The 14,847-nt window shown below is 42.9% G+C and overlaps 1 protein-coding gene across 1 annotated transcript in view; it reads right to left on the bottom strand.

The window, feature by feature from the left end:
• The window catches only part of htt (huntingtin), a gene marked incomplete at its 3' end in the record, with an annotated part of 41,028 nt that extends 32,783 nt beyond the window's left edge, over window positions 1-8,245 (bottom strand). Inside the window, 11 exon segments of the mRNA XM_037690668.1 lie at window positions 1,166-1,243; window positions 1,507-1,554; window positions 1,864-2,068; window positions 2,142-2,320; window positions 2,481-2,622; window positions 2,741-2,879; window positions 3,290-3,369; window positions 3,520-3,579; window positions 5,391-5,511; window positions 6,350-6,433; window positions 8,148-8,245. Coding sequence (XP_037546596.1) covers window positions 1,166-1,243; window positions 1,507-1,554; window positions 1,864-2,068; window positions 2,142-2,320; window positions 2,481-2,622; window positions 2,741-2,879; window positions 3,290-3,369; window positions 3,520-3,579; window positions 5,391-5,511; window positions 6,350-6,433; window positions 8,148-8,245 — 1,234 coding nt within the window.
• Between the last annotated feature and the right edge of the window lie 6,602 nt (window positions 8,246-14,847).

Raw genomic sequence — 14,847 nt, 5'->3', positions numbered from 1 at the left:
TGAGGCTTTACTACCAAACTGTGCAATCTTCACATTTCATTAACGTGACATGCACATGATTGTGCCTCGTACACACAGAAGCACGGTGCGTATAAAACATGTTCACCCCTCGGGTGTTTTATGCTTTTATTGCTGCCATAAATGACTCATGGTCAATAATAAACGCCGTTCTTTTTCAAAAACAAAACTGAAAACAATCTCGATTGTCAAAATTATTTTTTTAGAGAGTAAGCCTAATAAAATATGTAATGTCAAATAAGTGCATGAATATTCACAGCTTTAAAGTGACCGTCTTAAATCAACTCAGAACGCAAAAGATTATTGAAAAGTTCAAGTCAGGGGAGGGGTACTAAAGGACTTCCAAGGTCCTGAACAGCCCCCGAGGATCTGCTAAATCCATCTGCAAGAAATAAAAGGAATATGGGAATGTGTAAATCTACCTCACAAACTGAGTGAGGAGAGCATGACGGAGGCAGCAGGGCACCGGTGACCACTTGGACTTACGAGCTTCAGCAGGTATGAAGGTAGAGACTGAGCTACAACGGCTGCTCAGGTCTGAGCTTTACAGAAAAGTTGTCCAGACTGTTCAGAGACTCCAGCTGAGACTTGATTCAACTTTTTTTCAAGAGTGGCTATTCTTTGCCACTCACTCATAAACCTTAGGCTAGTAGATTTAAAATATAAATCCTTTGCTGTGTGTGCCATCTGGAGTTACGATGTGAAATCAGAAAGATCGTTGCAGACGGTGTCGGGGAACGTGGGTTTCTGCCGGACAATGTGAAGTCAGTTTTTAAGGCCTGCTCTGTTGAAACAAATCTAAAAAATATACGTAACCTAGTAAATCCAACAACTGCAGTCTGCACAAGGGTGAGCGACCGTTGATGCGAGTTTCCTTGCAGACAATGCCCTAATCCCAGCTACCAGATTGGGGCGGACTGCGGGGTGAGAATAGGGCGTGGCTCACAGGAGGAGGTCGTTAGCGTCTGTGTGAATCACCTTTACATACGTACAGCCCAAGCTGGACTCGTTTTAAATTACTTTGGGTGATACTCAAGTTATGAAGACAAGTCCACTTGGAGGAGAGGATGAAGAAGTTTCCGCTCGTCATGCAGAGGCTTTAGCTTCACTAGGCAGAACGAGCTGCCACCTGGTAGGTGCATCTAACCTGTGAAGGCTCCAGCAGTGGCCTCCGTCCTCTCAGGGTCGTCTTCCAGCCCATCTTCTTCCCCAGAAAGCATCTTACCTGGAAATTACAAATGTATTGTCAAATAATGAAAGCAGGAGGCAGTCAGTCCTGACTGATGACTTCCAGAAGTTTAAGAAAGAGAAAGGAATAAGAACTTAGATGAGACTATTATTTTTCAAATAAGCACAAGAATACAGTGTTCACATTATTCAGAACATTAAAAACTGAAAACAGTCCATTCAGTGACAGTTAAAGGTCTAACCCAGGAATAATTAAAGTGCAAGTGTGTCGACGTGAGCAGGACGTAAAGGACAAGTCACCTCTCTGTTTCCTGAGAAGTAGTGGACTGCAGGAAGTCCCTCCCCCCGCTGCAAACCGCAGGAAAACAGGAAGTGGAATCAGGCGAGAGAGAGAGAAAAGCAGCAGAAGCTAAAGAAGACTCGCAGGAAATGAAGATCGTTATGTACAAAAAGAACGAGTTAAAGAGCAAGATGATGAAAACTGACCAGAGATCAGAGAAGACTCAGCAGTTTAATTAGATTAGTGGGCGTGAATAAGTTCAAAGCCAACAAAAACAGATTCATTGGAGTACAGAAACATTTCAAAGTCTTCATCACGAAGCAGCAGAGGGACGACGAGCTTTGAAACCATCTGTCCTAATTGATTCGTGAGATTACCGATGAGCTCGAGGATGCTGCCTGAACGTGCGCGGCTCTCCGCGTCCTGACGAAACACGGTGGCGTGTGGGATGCTGCCGGCTGTGATGAGCATGTGCAGGAGCTCGGGTGGAGGGGTCCTGAACATCTGCTGCAGGAGCTCCAGAGCAGCTGTGACCACATTGTGATCCCAGTGCTGTGTGTAGTTCAGGGTCAGCTCGTAAACCTTCGAACACGCACACAATCATTCAACAAAAAGTCAAAACACTAAAATAATCAGATGCACGTTCAGCCCTCACCTGAAGCAGCTGTTCAGGCGTTGGCTGCACGTCAGCCTCCTTCCTCATGACTCCGAAGCTTCCCTTGAGGCTGGTGGTGTTGACCTGGTGCTGCAGCAGAGGGATCAGGTAGCGAAGAGTTAACAGCACCCCCAGAATCAGGTGGCTGGGGCGTTCATCGTCCACTGGAACCAGCAGGCCTGGAGATAAACAGACTGCGGTTCGTTACGTTTGCTTTTGTGTCGCTACCTGAACATCACATTCCTGTTGAAATGACTTGAAGTAGGTTTTACTTTGAGGTTCAGTAAAGAAACAAGGAAAGTCGCTGGACTGTGAGATCGGGTTCTTTCTGTGACCTACCCAACAGCACGTTAAGGAGCCAGGTGTAGAAGTAGCTTGTGCGTCTGGAGTGCTGGCACACGCTGACGGCCGAGCTGGCAGCTGTGCGCCGGATGGTGGGGGAGCTGGACTTCAAGTTGGCAACAAACGACTTCAGCAGCACCTAAAACATGACGAGGCGATAATGAAACGAGCCTTCAGGCTGCGCTTACGACTGCACTTTGTCCTCAAAAATGGCAGATCCCACAGAAAAGCAGGAACAGAAGGGAAGGACGGCGTACCTTGACCTCGCCATCGTTGGCAAAGTGTCCCAAGGCTGCCATCGTTTTGGGCACGGCTGCTGCCAGCGTCTCCTGCACCGTTTCCTCCTGCCGCTTGGCGATTCTGGAGAGGCATGGCAGCAGGTTGACCAGATAAGGTCTGAATCACAAGCAGGGAACGAGGGAGGAAGAACAATTAAAAAGGTTGGAACGCTTTTATCCACAGACTGAAAGAGCATTTCATGTTTATTGGTAGCAATGTTTTGTTCACGTTTTAAAAAAGGCTTCACCCTCACAGTGTTAAAAACTCTGTGTTGATGGGATTCAGGTGCAAAGACTAAAATCCACTGGTCTGAACTGGACTCCGGTTGAAATCATACCCACTTGTTTTATATGCAAAGGCTAATTTTACTTTAGGGAGTTTATTTGTACGTGTTGCTATGATAACACTAATAAAACCTGGGAAGAAAAAAGTTCCCTTGTTGATACTGGACAAGTGCGTGAATCGCAGAATGTTGTGCACGTTGTATTTTTACAATGAATTGATTTTTCTTCACCCTCAACATTTACCTGCATTTCTGGGGTCGGATGAGATGAGCAAGCTCAGCAAACCTCCACAAAGCTGCCCTTAAACTCCGCGAGGCACCGTTCTGTTGACGCGTACAACATTTAAAGAATGAAATCAAATCTAACACCTTGGTCATGTTTATTGGTAGCAATGTTTTGTTCACATTAAAAAAAAAGGCTTTTAAATTTTTTAAATGGAGCACCACAGAAAGAAAGCTGAATATCTTGATTACCTTTTTAATTTCTTTGTACAGCTCCAGCTGCAGTCTAGGCAAGTTCGAGTCCATCAGCGCCTAAAGAGAAAAGTCAAAACAACAGAATCTGCATCTTTATTGCTCCTTTTAGACATTTTCAATGAAGAAAATTAAACATAAGAACATTCTGTGGATGATCAGGAAATGGCAAAAAGGTGTTTTTGCAGTATACTGTTCAATTCAATTCTGTTTATTTATTTAGCACCAAGTCACAACAGAAGTCGTCTCAGGGACTGAACAGACACATTCATATTTTAAAAATAAGTTAACAACATTATTTATCTGAGGAGCAGCTTTGAGTTTAACTTCATCGCAGACTTTTATCCTGAGCAAGCATGAAGGCGACAGTGGAAAGGAAAAACTCCCTCGTGAGGAAGAATCCACCAGGAGGCCAAATTAATGCCATCTAGACAACAAAGTCCATGCTCAATAATCCAGGTATACAATCCAACATTCTTCAGTCAGCTCATCTGGACAGTTTCTTTTTTTGTGCTGAAACGTTTCGCCTTGGATCCAGAAGGCTTCATCAGTCAAGGAAACACACAACAAAACTGATTCTTCCCCCAACAGCTTACTCCAAAGTGGAACAAACCAGTTCTGCTTGTGATAAGATGGTCTCTTTGGGACGCCCCCTCCTCCATTGCCGGCCCTCTTCCTTCCTGAAGAAGCCTTCAGGATCGAAGACGAAACGTTTCAGCACAAAAAAAGAAACTGTCCAGATGACCGGACTGAAGAATGTTGGATTGTATACCTGGATTACTGAGCATGGACTTTGTTGTTTTCAACCAGTTTGACACGACTGTCAACAAGGAAGAGGGCCGGCAATGGAGGAGGGGGCGTGCCAAAGAGACCATCTTATCACAAGCAGAACTGGTTTGTTCCACTTTGGAGTAAGCTGCTGGAGGAAGAATCAGTTTTGTTGTGCGATTCCTTGACTGATGAAGCCTTCTGGATGGAAGGTGAAATGTTTCAGCAAAAAAAAAAAAACTGTCCAGATGACCTGATTGAAAAATGTTGGAATGCCATCTAGAGTTGGTGAAAGGCTGCAAAATTTATTCCTAAGATGCTCAGGTCCAAAAACCAAAACCTCAGTCTTGTCTGAGTTTAAAAACAGAAAATTAAGGGTCATCCAGGTTTGTATGTCTTTAAGAAATGCTTGTAGTCCAAAGTAGCTGATTGGATTGGTTGGGTTTCATGGACAAATATAACTGTGTATCATCAGCATAACAATGAGAATTTATCCCATGCTGTTTTATAACTTTACCTAATGGAAGCATATAGTATAAGGTAAAGAGTATTGGTCCAAGCACTGAGCCCTGAGGAACTCCATGACTAACTTTGGTGTATGAAGAAGGTTCATTATTTACATTTACAAACTGGAATCTATCAGATAGATATGATTGAAACCATTTAGAGCTGTTCTTGTAATCCCAACATCTCTGTCATAGAATATTGTGATCAACTGTTACTGTTTGTAACAAAGTGCCAAGAATATCAATCAAAATTTGTTAATTGCTGTTTGATCTGAAAAACAATTTTTTTCTGTTTGAGTTTAGTTGTTTTAGTTTGAATTAATTATAAATCAGTATTAATTGAATTAACAAACAGAAAACATTTATCAGAAAACGGTCGTGTGAAACGTAATTTCAGCAAAAAGTCTGTCATTCAGTTCAAAGTGTCTCCACCGTCCGTCTGCTGTCTGGCTTACCACTGCTGACGGTTCTGTTTGTAGATCCAAGTGTTGATGGAACAAGTCTGATGTTGACTAATAGAATAACTTCAACATGTGTAAATAAATAAAATCCAGACAAAAACTAAAGGTGACAATGAAAAGGTGAGTTGTGACTCACTTTGATGATTTTGTTCAGACACTCATCGGCAACCATCCGGACATCTGATTCACTGTCATCGCTGCAGAGAAGGAACATCTCCATGGCAATCCCAAGCAGCTTCTGAAACTCTGGAGATGTTCTGTGTCCAGGACCATTAGAACAAAGGTTAACATGACGGACGTGTCCAAATAATTCTGAAAACACTGTTTTCTGAACCGTTTCACCTTCAATAGTCCAAAGCTCCTGTTAACTTTATTCATCTGATCCTTTCAAGTGATGAGAACTGAATCAATTTATTCATCGTCTCACCTGAAATTGTTCTTCTCCAACATGATAAAATGCATTTACGCTCATTAAGTTCAAGCTTTTCCACAGTTGAACTTCACAGACGAGCTCTGGGTTTCTGTTCTGCACAAGAAAATCTAAGTTTCCTGTACTTCATGTCAAAAACTGTAATCACTGGTGTAAACTGGTCCATTTTGAGTGAATGGTAGTTATTCATCCGTTGGCATCACCTTTAGTTACTGAGAAAGCTAATGTCGCACAAGATAAGTAAATAGAATTTGGAAATGGGCTCTTCAGAAAATAAAATGCATTACTTGACTTTAAAAGTAGTTCTTTTCATCCCTCGTGCTCTTAAAATACACACTTTGATAATAATGACAAAGGCTGAAGGTGTTTCTACCGATCCCCTTTTCTATGCATCGACAATCAAAACAGTATTAAATTATTAAATTACAGGTAAAAACAAACTGTTGTGATACCGATAAGGCACATATTTTCACTTTGAAATGATACATGCTAAATATTAACTTAAGAATGTACAAATAAGTAATCAATCACAAAGCCTTTTTAGAAGATACCATTACAAATTAAGTGATGGCAAACGTCATAAAATTGTACAAATATTTAACCTAAGCACTTTGGTCAGAGTTTGGTTGTAAACGTGCTATATAAATAAATCTGGCTTGACCTACCTCAGAGACTGAGCCACGATGTTTTCACATATTGTCAGGCAGTGGGTCACCCGGTCCTTCTTTGTTGCAGCTTGCTCTTTTTTCCTGTGGAAACATCAGACGATGGGAACGTGAGCGACAAGCAGAGAAAATAAGGAACTTTCAGGAAATCAAACGTGCCAACAGAAACCGTCATTTTTCAACACAGATCTATCGTTTTTTTTATTTATTTATTGTAAACCAACAACACAATGCATATATACTTTTTTAAACTTAATAGAAAGAAGTCAATTAAAAAAGAACAAATCAGGAAAGAAAAACAAATGAAAGGTAGAACTTTAAAAAGTATTTCTGAGTCAGTCAGAGTCAGAGTCAGAGTCAGAGTTTCTTTATTGTCATTCGCACCTCATGTGGTACATGTGGTGGAGTGAAATTATGTTCACAGGGTCCCAGTTACATCCAACAATAAAATGTATAAGAAAAACAGTAATAACATCTAAGATATGAACTAAGAAAAACATCAACTAAATATACACTAAGCACTCATAACATAAAACATTGAACATCAGCACAAACATGAACATGAGTCTGTGAGCAGATGTGCACGCATGAACACATCAACATGAAACAGATCAGCAGCAACATGAAACAGATCAGCAGCAACATGAAACAGATCAGCAGCAACATGAAACAGATCAGCAGCAACATGATATGGTTTTTCACAGTGATTATTCTAGTTAGAGATTCATGAGTCTAACAGCCTCAGGGTAGAAGCTGTTCCTCAGTCTAGTGGTTCTACACTTAATGCTCCTTAACCTCCTTCCTGAGGGGAGTGGGGCAAAAAGTGTGTGTGCTGGGTGGGTGGGGTCCTTCATGATGCAGGTGGCCCTCTTCCTGCATCTGGAGGTGTAGATGTCTGTGATGGTGGGGAGACTGATTCCAACAGATTTCTGTGCAGCCTTCACCACTCTCTGCAAAGCTTTTCTTTCTGCAGCTGTGCAGCCTCCATGCCACACATTGATGCTCGAGCACAGGATGCTCTCCACTGCACACCTGTAGAAGGAGGTGAGGACTGAGCTTCCCAGACCAGCTCGCCTCAGCCGTCTGAGGAAGTAGAGTCTCTGATGAGCTTTCTTGATCAGGCTGGTGGTGTTGTTGCTCCAGCTGAGGTTGTCATTCATGTGTACACCCAAGTACTTGTAGCTGGAGACCACTTCCACCGCAGATCCTCTTATGTTCAGGGGGGTGTAGGTGTTTTTGTTCCTTCTGAAGTCCACGATCATCTCCTTTGTCTTCTTCACATTGATGTGAAGGTTATTCTCTCTGCATTTCTAAGTATTTGTCCTTTGTAACGTGTTTCAAGTTACCAGAAAGTAAAAATAAATCTGCATATTATCAGTTATCAAATTAAGCAGTATGAGGTGTGTATAGTTAAATCGACTTATTTATATTTTTAGTATTGTTGTGAAAACACAAGAGATGGCTTTAATGGTGCCATTACATCACTGCAATGAATGAGCCTGGCTTCTGCTGCATCATAAATAAACATTACAGAGAAGATTAAAATATATAGTTTAAACACTTCACACGTTTAATTAAGAGGGCAGAAGCTTAGTTGATCCACCTGGCCCTTCCATTGGTCTGGGAGCGTTCAGTGCACAGCCCAGTCTGCCAACATCAACTTCAAAGCAGAAATACCTCTATGGTTGAGAATAAAAGCTCGACTTTGTTTATCCCGAGGTGTTTATGAGTTTTCCTGAGACGCACTAACGTCGCTACTGGCGGAGCTAAGCTAACGGCTAATAGCTGCTGGACTTACTGTTTTTGAACAAGCTCCTCGGCTGTCGGTGGCCCCTGCTGCTGCTGAAATGACTTCAGAGACTCGAAGGCCTTCATGAGTTTCTCCATGGTAGCCATTTTGACAATCTAAAACGAGCAAGCCTGCCAGAGCGGCTAATATTTACTATTTGAGCTAACCAGCTAGCACAGTGGGGGCAAGCTAACGTTCAGAGAGCAAGAGCTGCGTAGCGTCACGAGAGTGCTCGTGACAGCTAGCACCCGCTCTCCGCTTGCTCTTACTGCAACGCGTCGCTTATCCTTTCACAAAAACATTCCTAAACGAACCAACTCTTGCTTGAAAATAAGCCATTTTAGGTGCAGAATTGCGCTCTTCCCAACAATCACACCAGGAAGTAGAATATGTGACAGCTCGCGCTATAGAGGCGGAGCAAACAAACTGACCAATCAGAATACAGAGATGTAATGACTGACGTAACAACGATCCAATGAGACAATGTGCCTTGTCCTGACGTATGCTCAGGGTTTGGCATAGTTATGAGAAAACAAATATATTTATAGAAATGTTTGTAGAATAAACAGCAAATGACTTTATCTTGCATATTTTTTCTAAGAATTAGATGTCAGAAAATCCTGATGCATGCTCAATAATAACACTGGCAGAAAAATTTAACAAAGTTAAGTCAGGTCCTCTGGACGGACTTGAAAAATAAAAATAAATTGTTGAAACGTTTCGTCTTTTATCCAAAAGATTTCGTGAGTCTGAGCACTAAACTCACTTCTTCAATTCAGTTCCTGTCAAGTCCAGAACTGAATGCAAAATCTTACACCTACAAAGCTCTCAACTACCTAGTTCCATATTTGAGATCTTGTTGATCCATATTTTCCTAACAGAGCACTTCGCTCTCAGACTGCAGGTTATCTCGCGGTTCCTAGAGTTTCCAGCAGCAGAATGGGAGGAAGATCTTTCAGTTCTCAGGCTCCTCTCTTGTGGAACCAACTTCCAGTTTCTGTCCATGAGGCTGACACATTGTCCAGTTTGAAGACTGGGATTAAGACTCTCCTTTTTGATAAATCCTATAGTTAGGGTTGGCTTGTTATGCTGCTATAGACTTACTAGAGGACAAATTGACCTCATTTCCTTAAATGAATTGTTAAAATTTAATAGTTTTCATTTGATACTATTTCTATCTTAACATGTGATTCTTGACCTGCCATTGTGTATCTATTCCTCTCAAACCAGCCGGTCGAAGCAGATGGTCCTCTTGTCCTGATCCTGGTTCTGCTAAAGGTTTCTTCCTCATGAGGGAGTTTTTCCTTTCCACTGTCTCCTTCATGCTTGCTCAAGATGAGAGTTCTGTGATAGAGTTAAACTCAAAGCTGCTCCTCAGATAAATAATGTTCAATTATTATTTTATATATGAATGTTTCTGCTCAGTCCCTGAGATGACTTCTGTTGTGACTTGGCGCTGTATAAATAAACTGAACTGAAAGCTCCGAGGAGGCAGGGCTCTGGGAGTGGATGAAATTCACCCTGATTTCTTTAAGGCTCTGGATGTTGTGGGGTTGTCTTGGCTGACACGACTTTGCAACGTTGCGTGGACATCGGGGGCTGTGCCACTGGACTGGCAGACTGGGGTGGTGGTTCCCCTCTTCAAAAAGAGGGTGTGCTCCAATTATAGGGGCATCGCTCTCGTTAGCCTCCCAGGTAAGGTCCATTCAGGGGTACTTGAGAAGCGAGTCTGATCATTGGTTGAACCTCAGATCCAGGGGGAACAATGTGAGTTCCATCCTGGATGTGGAACACTGGATCAGCTCTTTACCCTCACTAGGGTCCTTGAGGGGTCATGGGAGTTTGCCCATCCAATCTACATGTGTTGTGTGAACATGGAGAAGACATTTGACTGTGTTCCTTGAGGTACACTGTGGGGGTGCTCCGTGAGTATGGGATTGGAGGCCCGTTGTTACGTGCTGTTCAGTCCCTATACAAACGATGCGAGAGTTTGGGTCGCATTGCTGGCAGTAAGTCGGACCCCTTCAGGGTGGGAGTTGGACTCCCCCAGGGCTCCCCGTTGTCACAGATTCTGTTCATAACTTTCATGGACAGAACTTCTCGGTGCAGCCAGGGGGTGGAGGGAGTCCGGTTCGGTGGCCTCAGGATTCCATCTCTACTCTTTGCAGATGATGTGGTCCTGTTGGCGTCATTGTGCCGTGATCTTCAGCTCTCACTGGAGCGGTTCACAGCAGAGTGTGAAGCGGCTGGGATGAGAACCAGCACCTCCAAATCTGAGGCCATGGTCCTCAACCAGAAAAGGGTGGATTGTTCTCTTCAGGTTGAGGGTGAGGTTCTGCCTCAAGTGGAGGAGTTCAAGTATCTCTGGGTTTTGTTCACAAGTGAGGGAAGAATGGAGCGTGAGATTGAACGACGGATTGGTGCAGCATCTGCAGTATTGCGGACTCTGTACCGGTCCGTTGTGGTGAAGAGGGAGCTGAGCTGTAAGGCAAAGCTCTCTGTTTTACCGGTAGGTCTACATTCCTCCCCTCACCTCTGGTCATGAACTCTGGTAAGGATGCCCACTGGGCGCCTCCCTAGAGACGTGCTTCGGGCATGTCCAACTGGGAGGAGACCCTGGGGAAGACCCAGGACACGCTGGAGAGACTGTGTCTCTTTTTTGGACTGGGAACACCTTGGAGTCCTCCCAGAAGAGCTCCCTCAGCATAATAAATAGCACCTAGCATAGTGGATCAACCAATTTGCTGTTGCCATCCAGAACTAGCTGTTTACATGATAAAGGAGGACCATCAGCCTAACGACCGATCGTTAATGGCCTGCTGGCCACTTGAGTCCTCGTAGCTGAATGAGATTAGCCTGTATAAATAAAGGTTGAATGAATGAATGATACTAGCAAGAAGGTGACAATTGGACAGGCCTCCGTCTCTTTTAATGGTGGACGATTTCTCTTGCCAAAGGGTCAAAGGTTAACCAACAACATAATAAATAAATAAATAAATCTGAGCTGAATTTATTGGCGTATGGCTTGAATCCAGAGCAACTGTGGTATTCAGTTAATATCTGGTCATGTGTTGTGTAAAATCCCTGTGCAGACTCTGGCTGTAACTGCTAACACAAATCGGCTTCCGTAGTTCACATAACTTATGCTTGTCCTACATTTTCATTCTGTAAATGTTTGTAGTTCCTTAATGAAATAACTTTTTATAGGACTTTCAGAATGCTGCTCAGGGATTAGAATCCTCACAAAAATAACATTTTCACATTGTTTTTCCCTCCTCATGACGTTTTCATGTGTTCGCCAATAGTTTTGAAGCTTTTATTTTGGAGGCGACTAAGGGAAGGAAGTTTTGTGAACTACGGAAGCCGATTTGCGTTTGCATTTTTCAGCAACGCGGGTTTAATCGCTCTTCAAACAAACAGGTGCAGATCTTACGGTGGACGTTTTAAGATTTATCCTCGTGTCTGACACTTTTGGGGGTAACTTTCTGGACTCTTCCCTGTTTGAAAGATTCGCTCTGAGTTAACCGCTGTCAGCCGAACAGCGTTAGCATGATGTTAGCCAACGTAGCTCAGGATGTTGGCGTGTTTGTAGAGCGTTTCCAAAAGTCGCTTAGCTTTCTTGTACTTCTATCTTTCTATGGGATCGACGGTATTTTTATATTTCTTAATAGGCTCACTGCATTTAATGTAGATAAACGTGAAGTTAAAATCTCACTGTGAGGTCATTTTGTTTCGCTATTTGTTTCTGGTTAGTTCATCGTCGGGTGCAGTTTGTTTGTTTGTTTAAACCACGTGGTAAAGTTGTTTTCTTGACCCATATTAAATAACATTCCAACTTAGTTTTACAAATCGCCTCGAAGCTGTAGAAAATATGCTTTCGTCTAGAATGCATTTACAAAGAGTGACTTTATCTGATTGTGAACTTTTAAATACCAAATTAATTTTCAGATGGACCAAAGCCCAGAGGAGGATGGGCAGACGTCACCTACGTTTAAAGAACAGGAAGAGAAGATGGACGTCACCATGGCAACGCAGTTAGAAAATCTCAACGTGACCACAGGCGAAGCTTTAGAAGACACAGACTCGTGTGATGGAAAAACTGAAGACAAACAAGAAACATCAGGAACACTGACCGTGGAAAATGTTCGTGAGACACATCTGGAAAGTTGCGTTGCCACTCCCGACGGTGCAACGGCAGCAAGCAGAGAAACACGTGAAGAAGAAACGGGCGACGTTTGTAAGACGGCAGCAGTGAGCAGCGTTTGGAAGATTCATGACGCTGAGGAAGAGGATTCAGAAGATTCAGAGAGGTATTTGCTGGTTGTTGTTGGCGTCCACCACCGGGTTCGGAGGTTGCTGCCTCGACGGGCACGACAACGTTGTGGCCAGGCCTGTCACGACAACAAACTGCTGGGCGATTCATTGTCTCAGAAATTATTGTGATAAACGATAATATTGTTTGAAATTTGACAATAATTACTAATTATTGTCAAATTTAAGAAGAAATGTTGGTTAACTTGTGTGCAGTACCTTTTTTTGACCACCGGGTGGCGGTATGAGACCGTTTGAACCGAAGGATGGATAGTGAGGGAGCGAGCAGTGCGTCTCTTTAAGAAAAATGGGAGGGAGGCCCCTTGACATGATGTGTTGTTCTCCATTCTGTTACGGAACCCGATCCGTAGTGTAGCTCATGTGCGCAGGTTCGAATCCCCTGACCGTTGCATCAAAATTTGGGTGGGAAAGGTAAAGCACCAACATCTTTCTCCACCCTCATTCGCAACACTCTGGGCCTTCAAGTAAGACCCTTATAGGACCCACCCCCTCCCTTATCTGTTCCCCCAGATGGAAGCCCTCTGCTCCACACAGAGGGCTGTGGTGGCATCAGGAAGGGCATCAATGTGAGTTCAATGTAGCTATCCCTAAAAAAAAGAAAGGAGCAGCCAAAATGATGAAATGAAAAAAGAACTCGTAACACCCCCCACCCCCACACACGTCACACACTACCACCCACCCCTGTCTGACACCCCCTCCCTGCCATTGTCAGAAACTTCAAGAAAAAACCGAACAAAAGAAAACTGACAGTCTCCTTTTCTCCTCAGTGACAGTTCTTCCTCCTCTTCCTCTTCTTCATCATCGTCTTCTCCATGTGCTCTGGTGTTGGATGATGATGACGAAGGTTTCAGCCAACCAGCCCCAGTCAGAACTAGAGATGAAGTCTTACTAGAGGTTGGTATTGGTTTTGTCCATATAAATGTTGTCATGTTGACAATGGGGGCGGGGACAAAAACAACTTCAAGTTCTAAGGTTTTACATCTGAACTTTTATGTATGACTATAACACTCAAACAACCAAAGCCATTCTGTCTATAAACAAACAAATATAAAATGTATTACACCTGGTCTAATTCAAAACTTACTGATGACGAGTCTTGATTTAAAACGGATCAAATAATCACTCTGGTGGTACAGAGACAAAATGTCCCTCATTAACGGACCTGAAGCTGTTTCTGAATAATCCTTCACAAGACGCCATCATAAGCCTCCTAGTCAACAAAACCCCACGCTCCCTTAAATGTGTCTGCAGAGAGCGGATCCTCAGATCCACAACCAGCACGAAAACCACTCGGCTTCTTTTTAATGTCCCCTGTTGCCAAGTGAATGGAGGGAAATGGACACACCCTCCCTCCCTATGTCTGTCCATGCGTGTTGTAAGCATGACTCCTTGGAAAATAGCTGAGGTACTAACTTCCATTGGTGTGTGTTGGATCAACGCGTAAGTTTTCCTTTGAAATTGCTACGTCAAAATCCAAGATGGCGACCTACCACCATACATGTGCAAATGTAAACCTTGTGATCTGGATAACTTTGATCCAGCTTGGGGGGGTGGGGATGAAAAGAAGGGGCGTGCTACATCTGTAATACGTGCGCGGGGCGGAGGTCGGTTAGCTTAGAGCTACGTTTGTGTCGCGCACGCTTTGGTTATTTGGTACAGAAAGCGATCGCCTCCTAATGTGCAACTAGGGTACGTCTTTCTTTTTGTCAAGATTATTTTTGTGTTTTTTACACTTCTGTTCAACCAACATTAAAAATCATTGACTAGCTTTCATTAGTTTTATTTATTTATTTTTTAGGAGAAAGAAAAATTATCAATGCTTTTGTCCATTTCAAGTTATCATTTGCAGGCCGTGCCTTTTAAACTAGGCCTGCCTGAATTCATCCACCTTTTTTAATACATCATTATAATTAATGTCACGGCCGTAGAAACTGTCAATAATTTACAGAAACGTGGTGAAAGAGGCGCTGCGTCACAGACTCACGGAGAGAATTAATTAAAATACTTCAGCAATGAACACAATTCAACAAGTTTCCTTCTACTGCAGCTAAAGTAATGCCACGTACACGTTTAGCACAAGCATCAATATTAACATAATGACAAAAAATATGAATAAAATGCATTTTATTCAGCAAAAGTCTTATTTGTGCACTGGTTATCTGCGCGCTTCAATTCCAACAAAAGGTGTTTTTCTTTTGCCGAAAGTTGAGTCTGCTCTTTTGTGCTTCTGACATACCTGTAAAGTTTGAATTTGTTAACATCCGCTCTTTGTAGGCTGAAAGAAAAACCGCTCTCGAATCTACATAAATGTATTTAAGTGTGTGCACGTTGTTCCAGATGCAGTATTAAGTGTGTGCACGTTGTTCCAGATGCAGTA

This window comes from Nematolebias whitei, chromosome 16 (assembly GCF_014905685.2).
Source record: "Nematolebias whitei isolate Nwh7 chromosome 16, NemWhi1, whole genome shotgun sequence".
NCBI lineage: Eukaryota > Metazoa > Chordata > Actinopteri > Cyprinodontiformes > Rivulidae > Nematolebias > Nematolebias whitei.
Note: the sequence above shows the minus strand (reverse complement) of the source record. Positions and strands in the feature narration are given on the sequence as shown.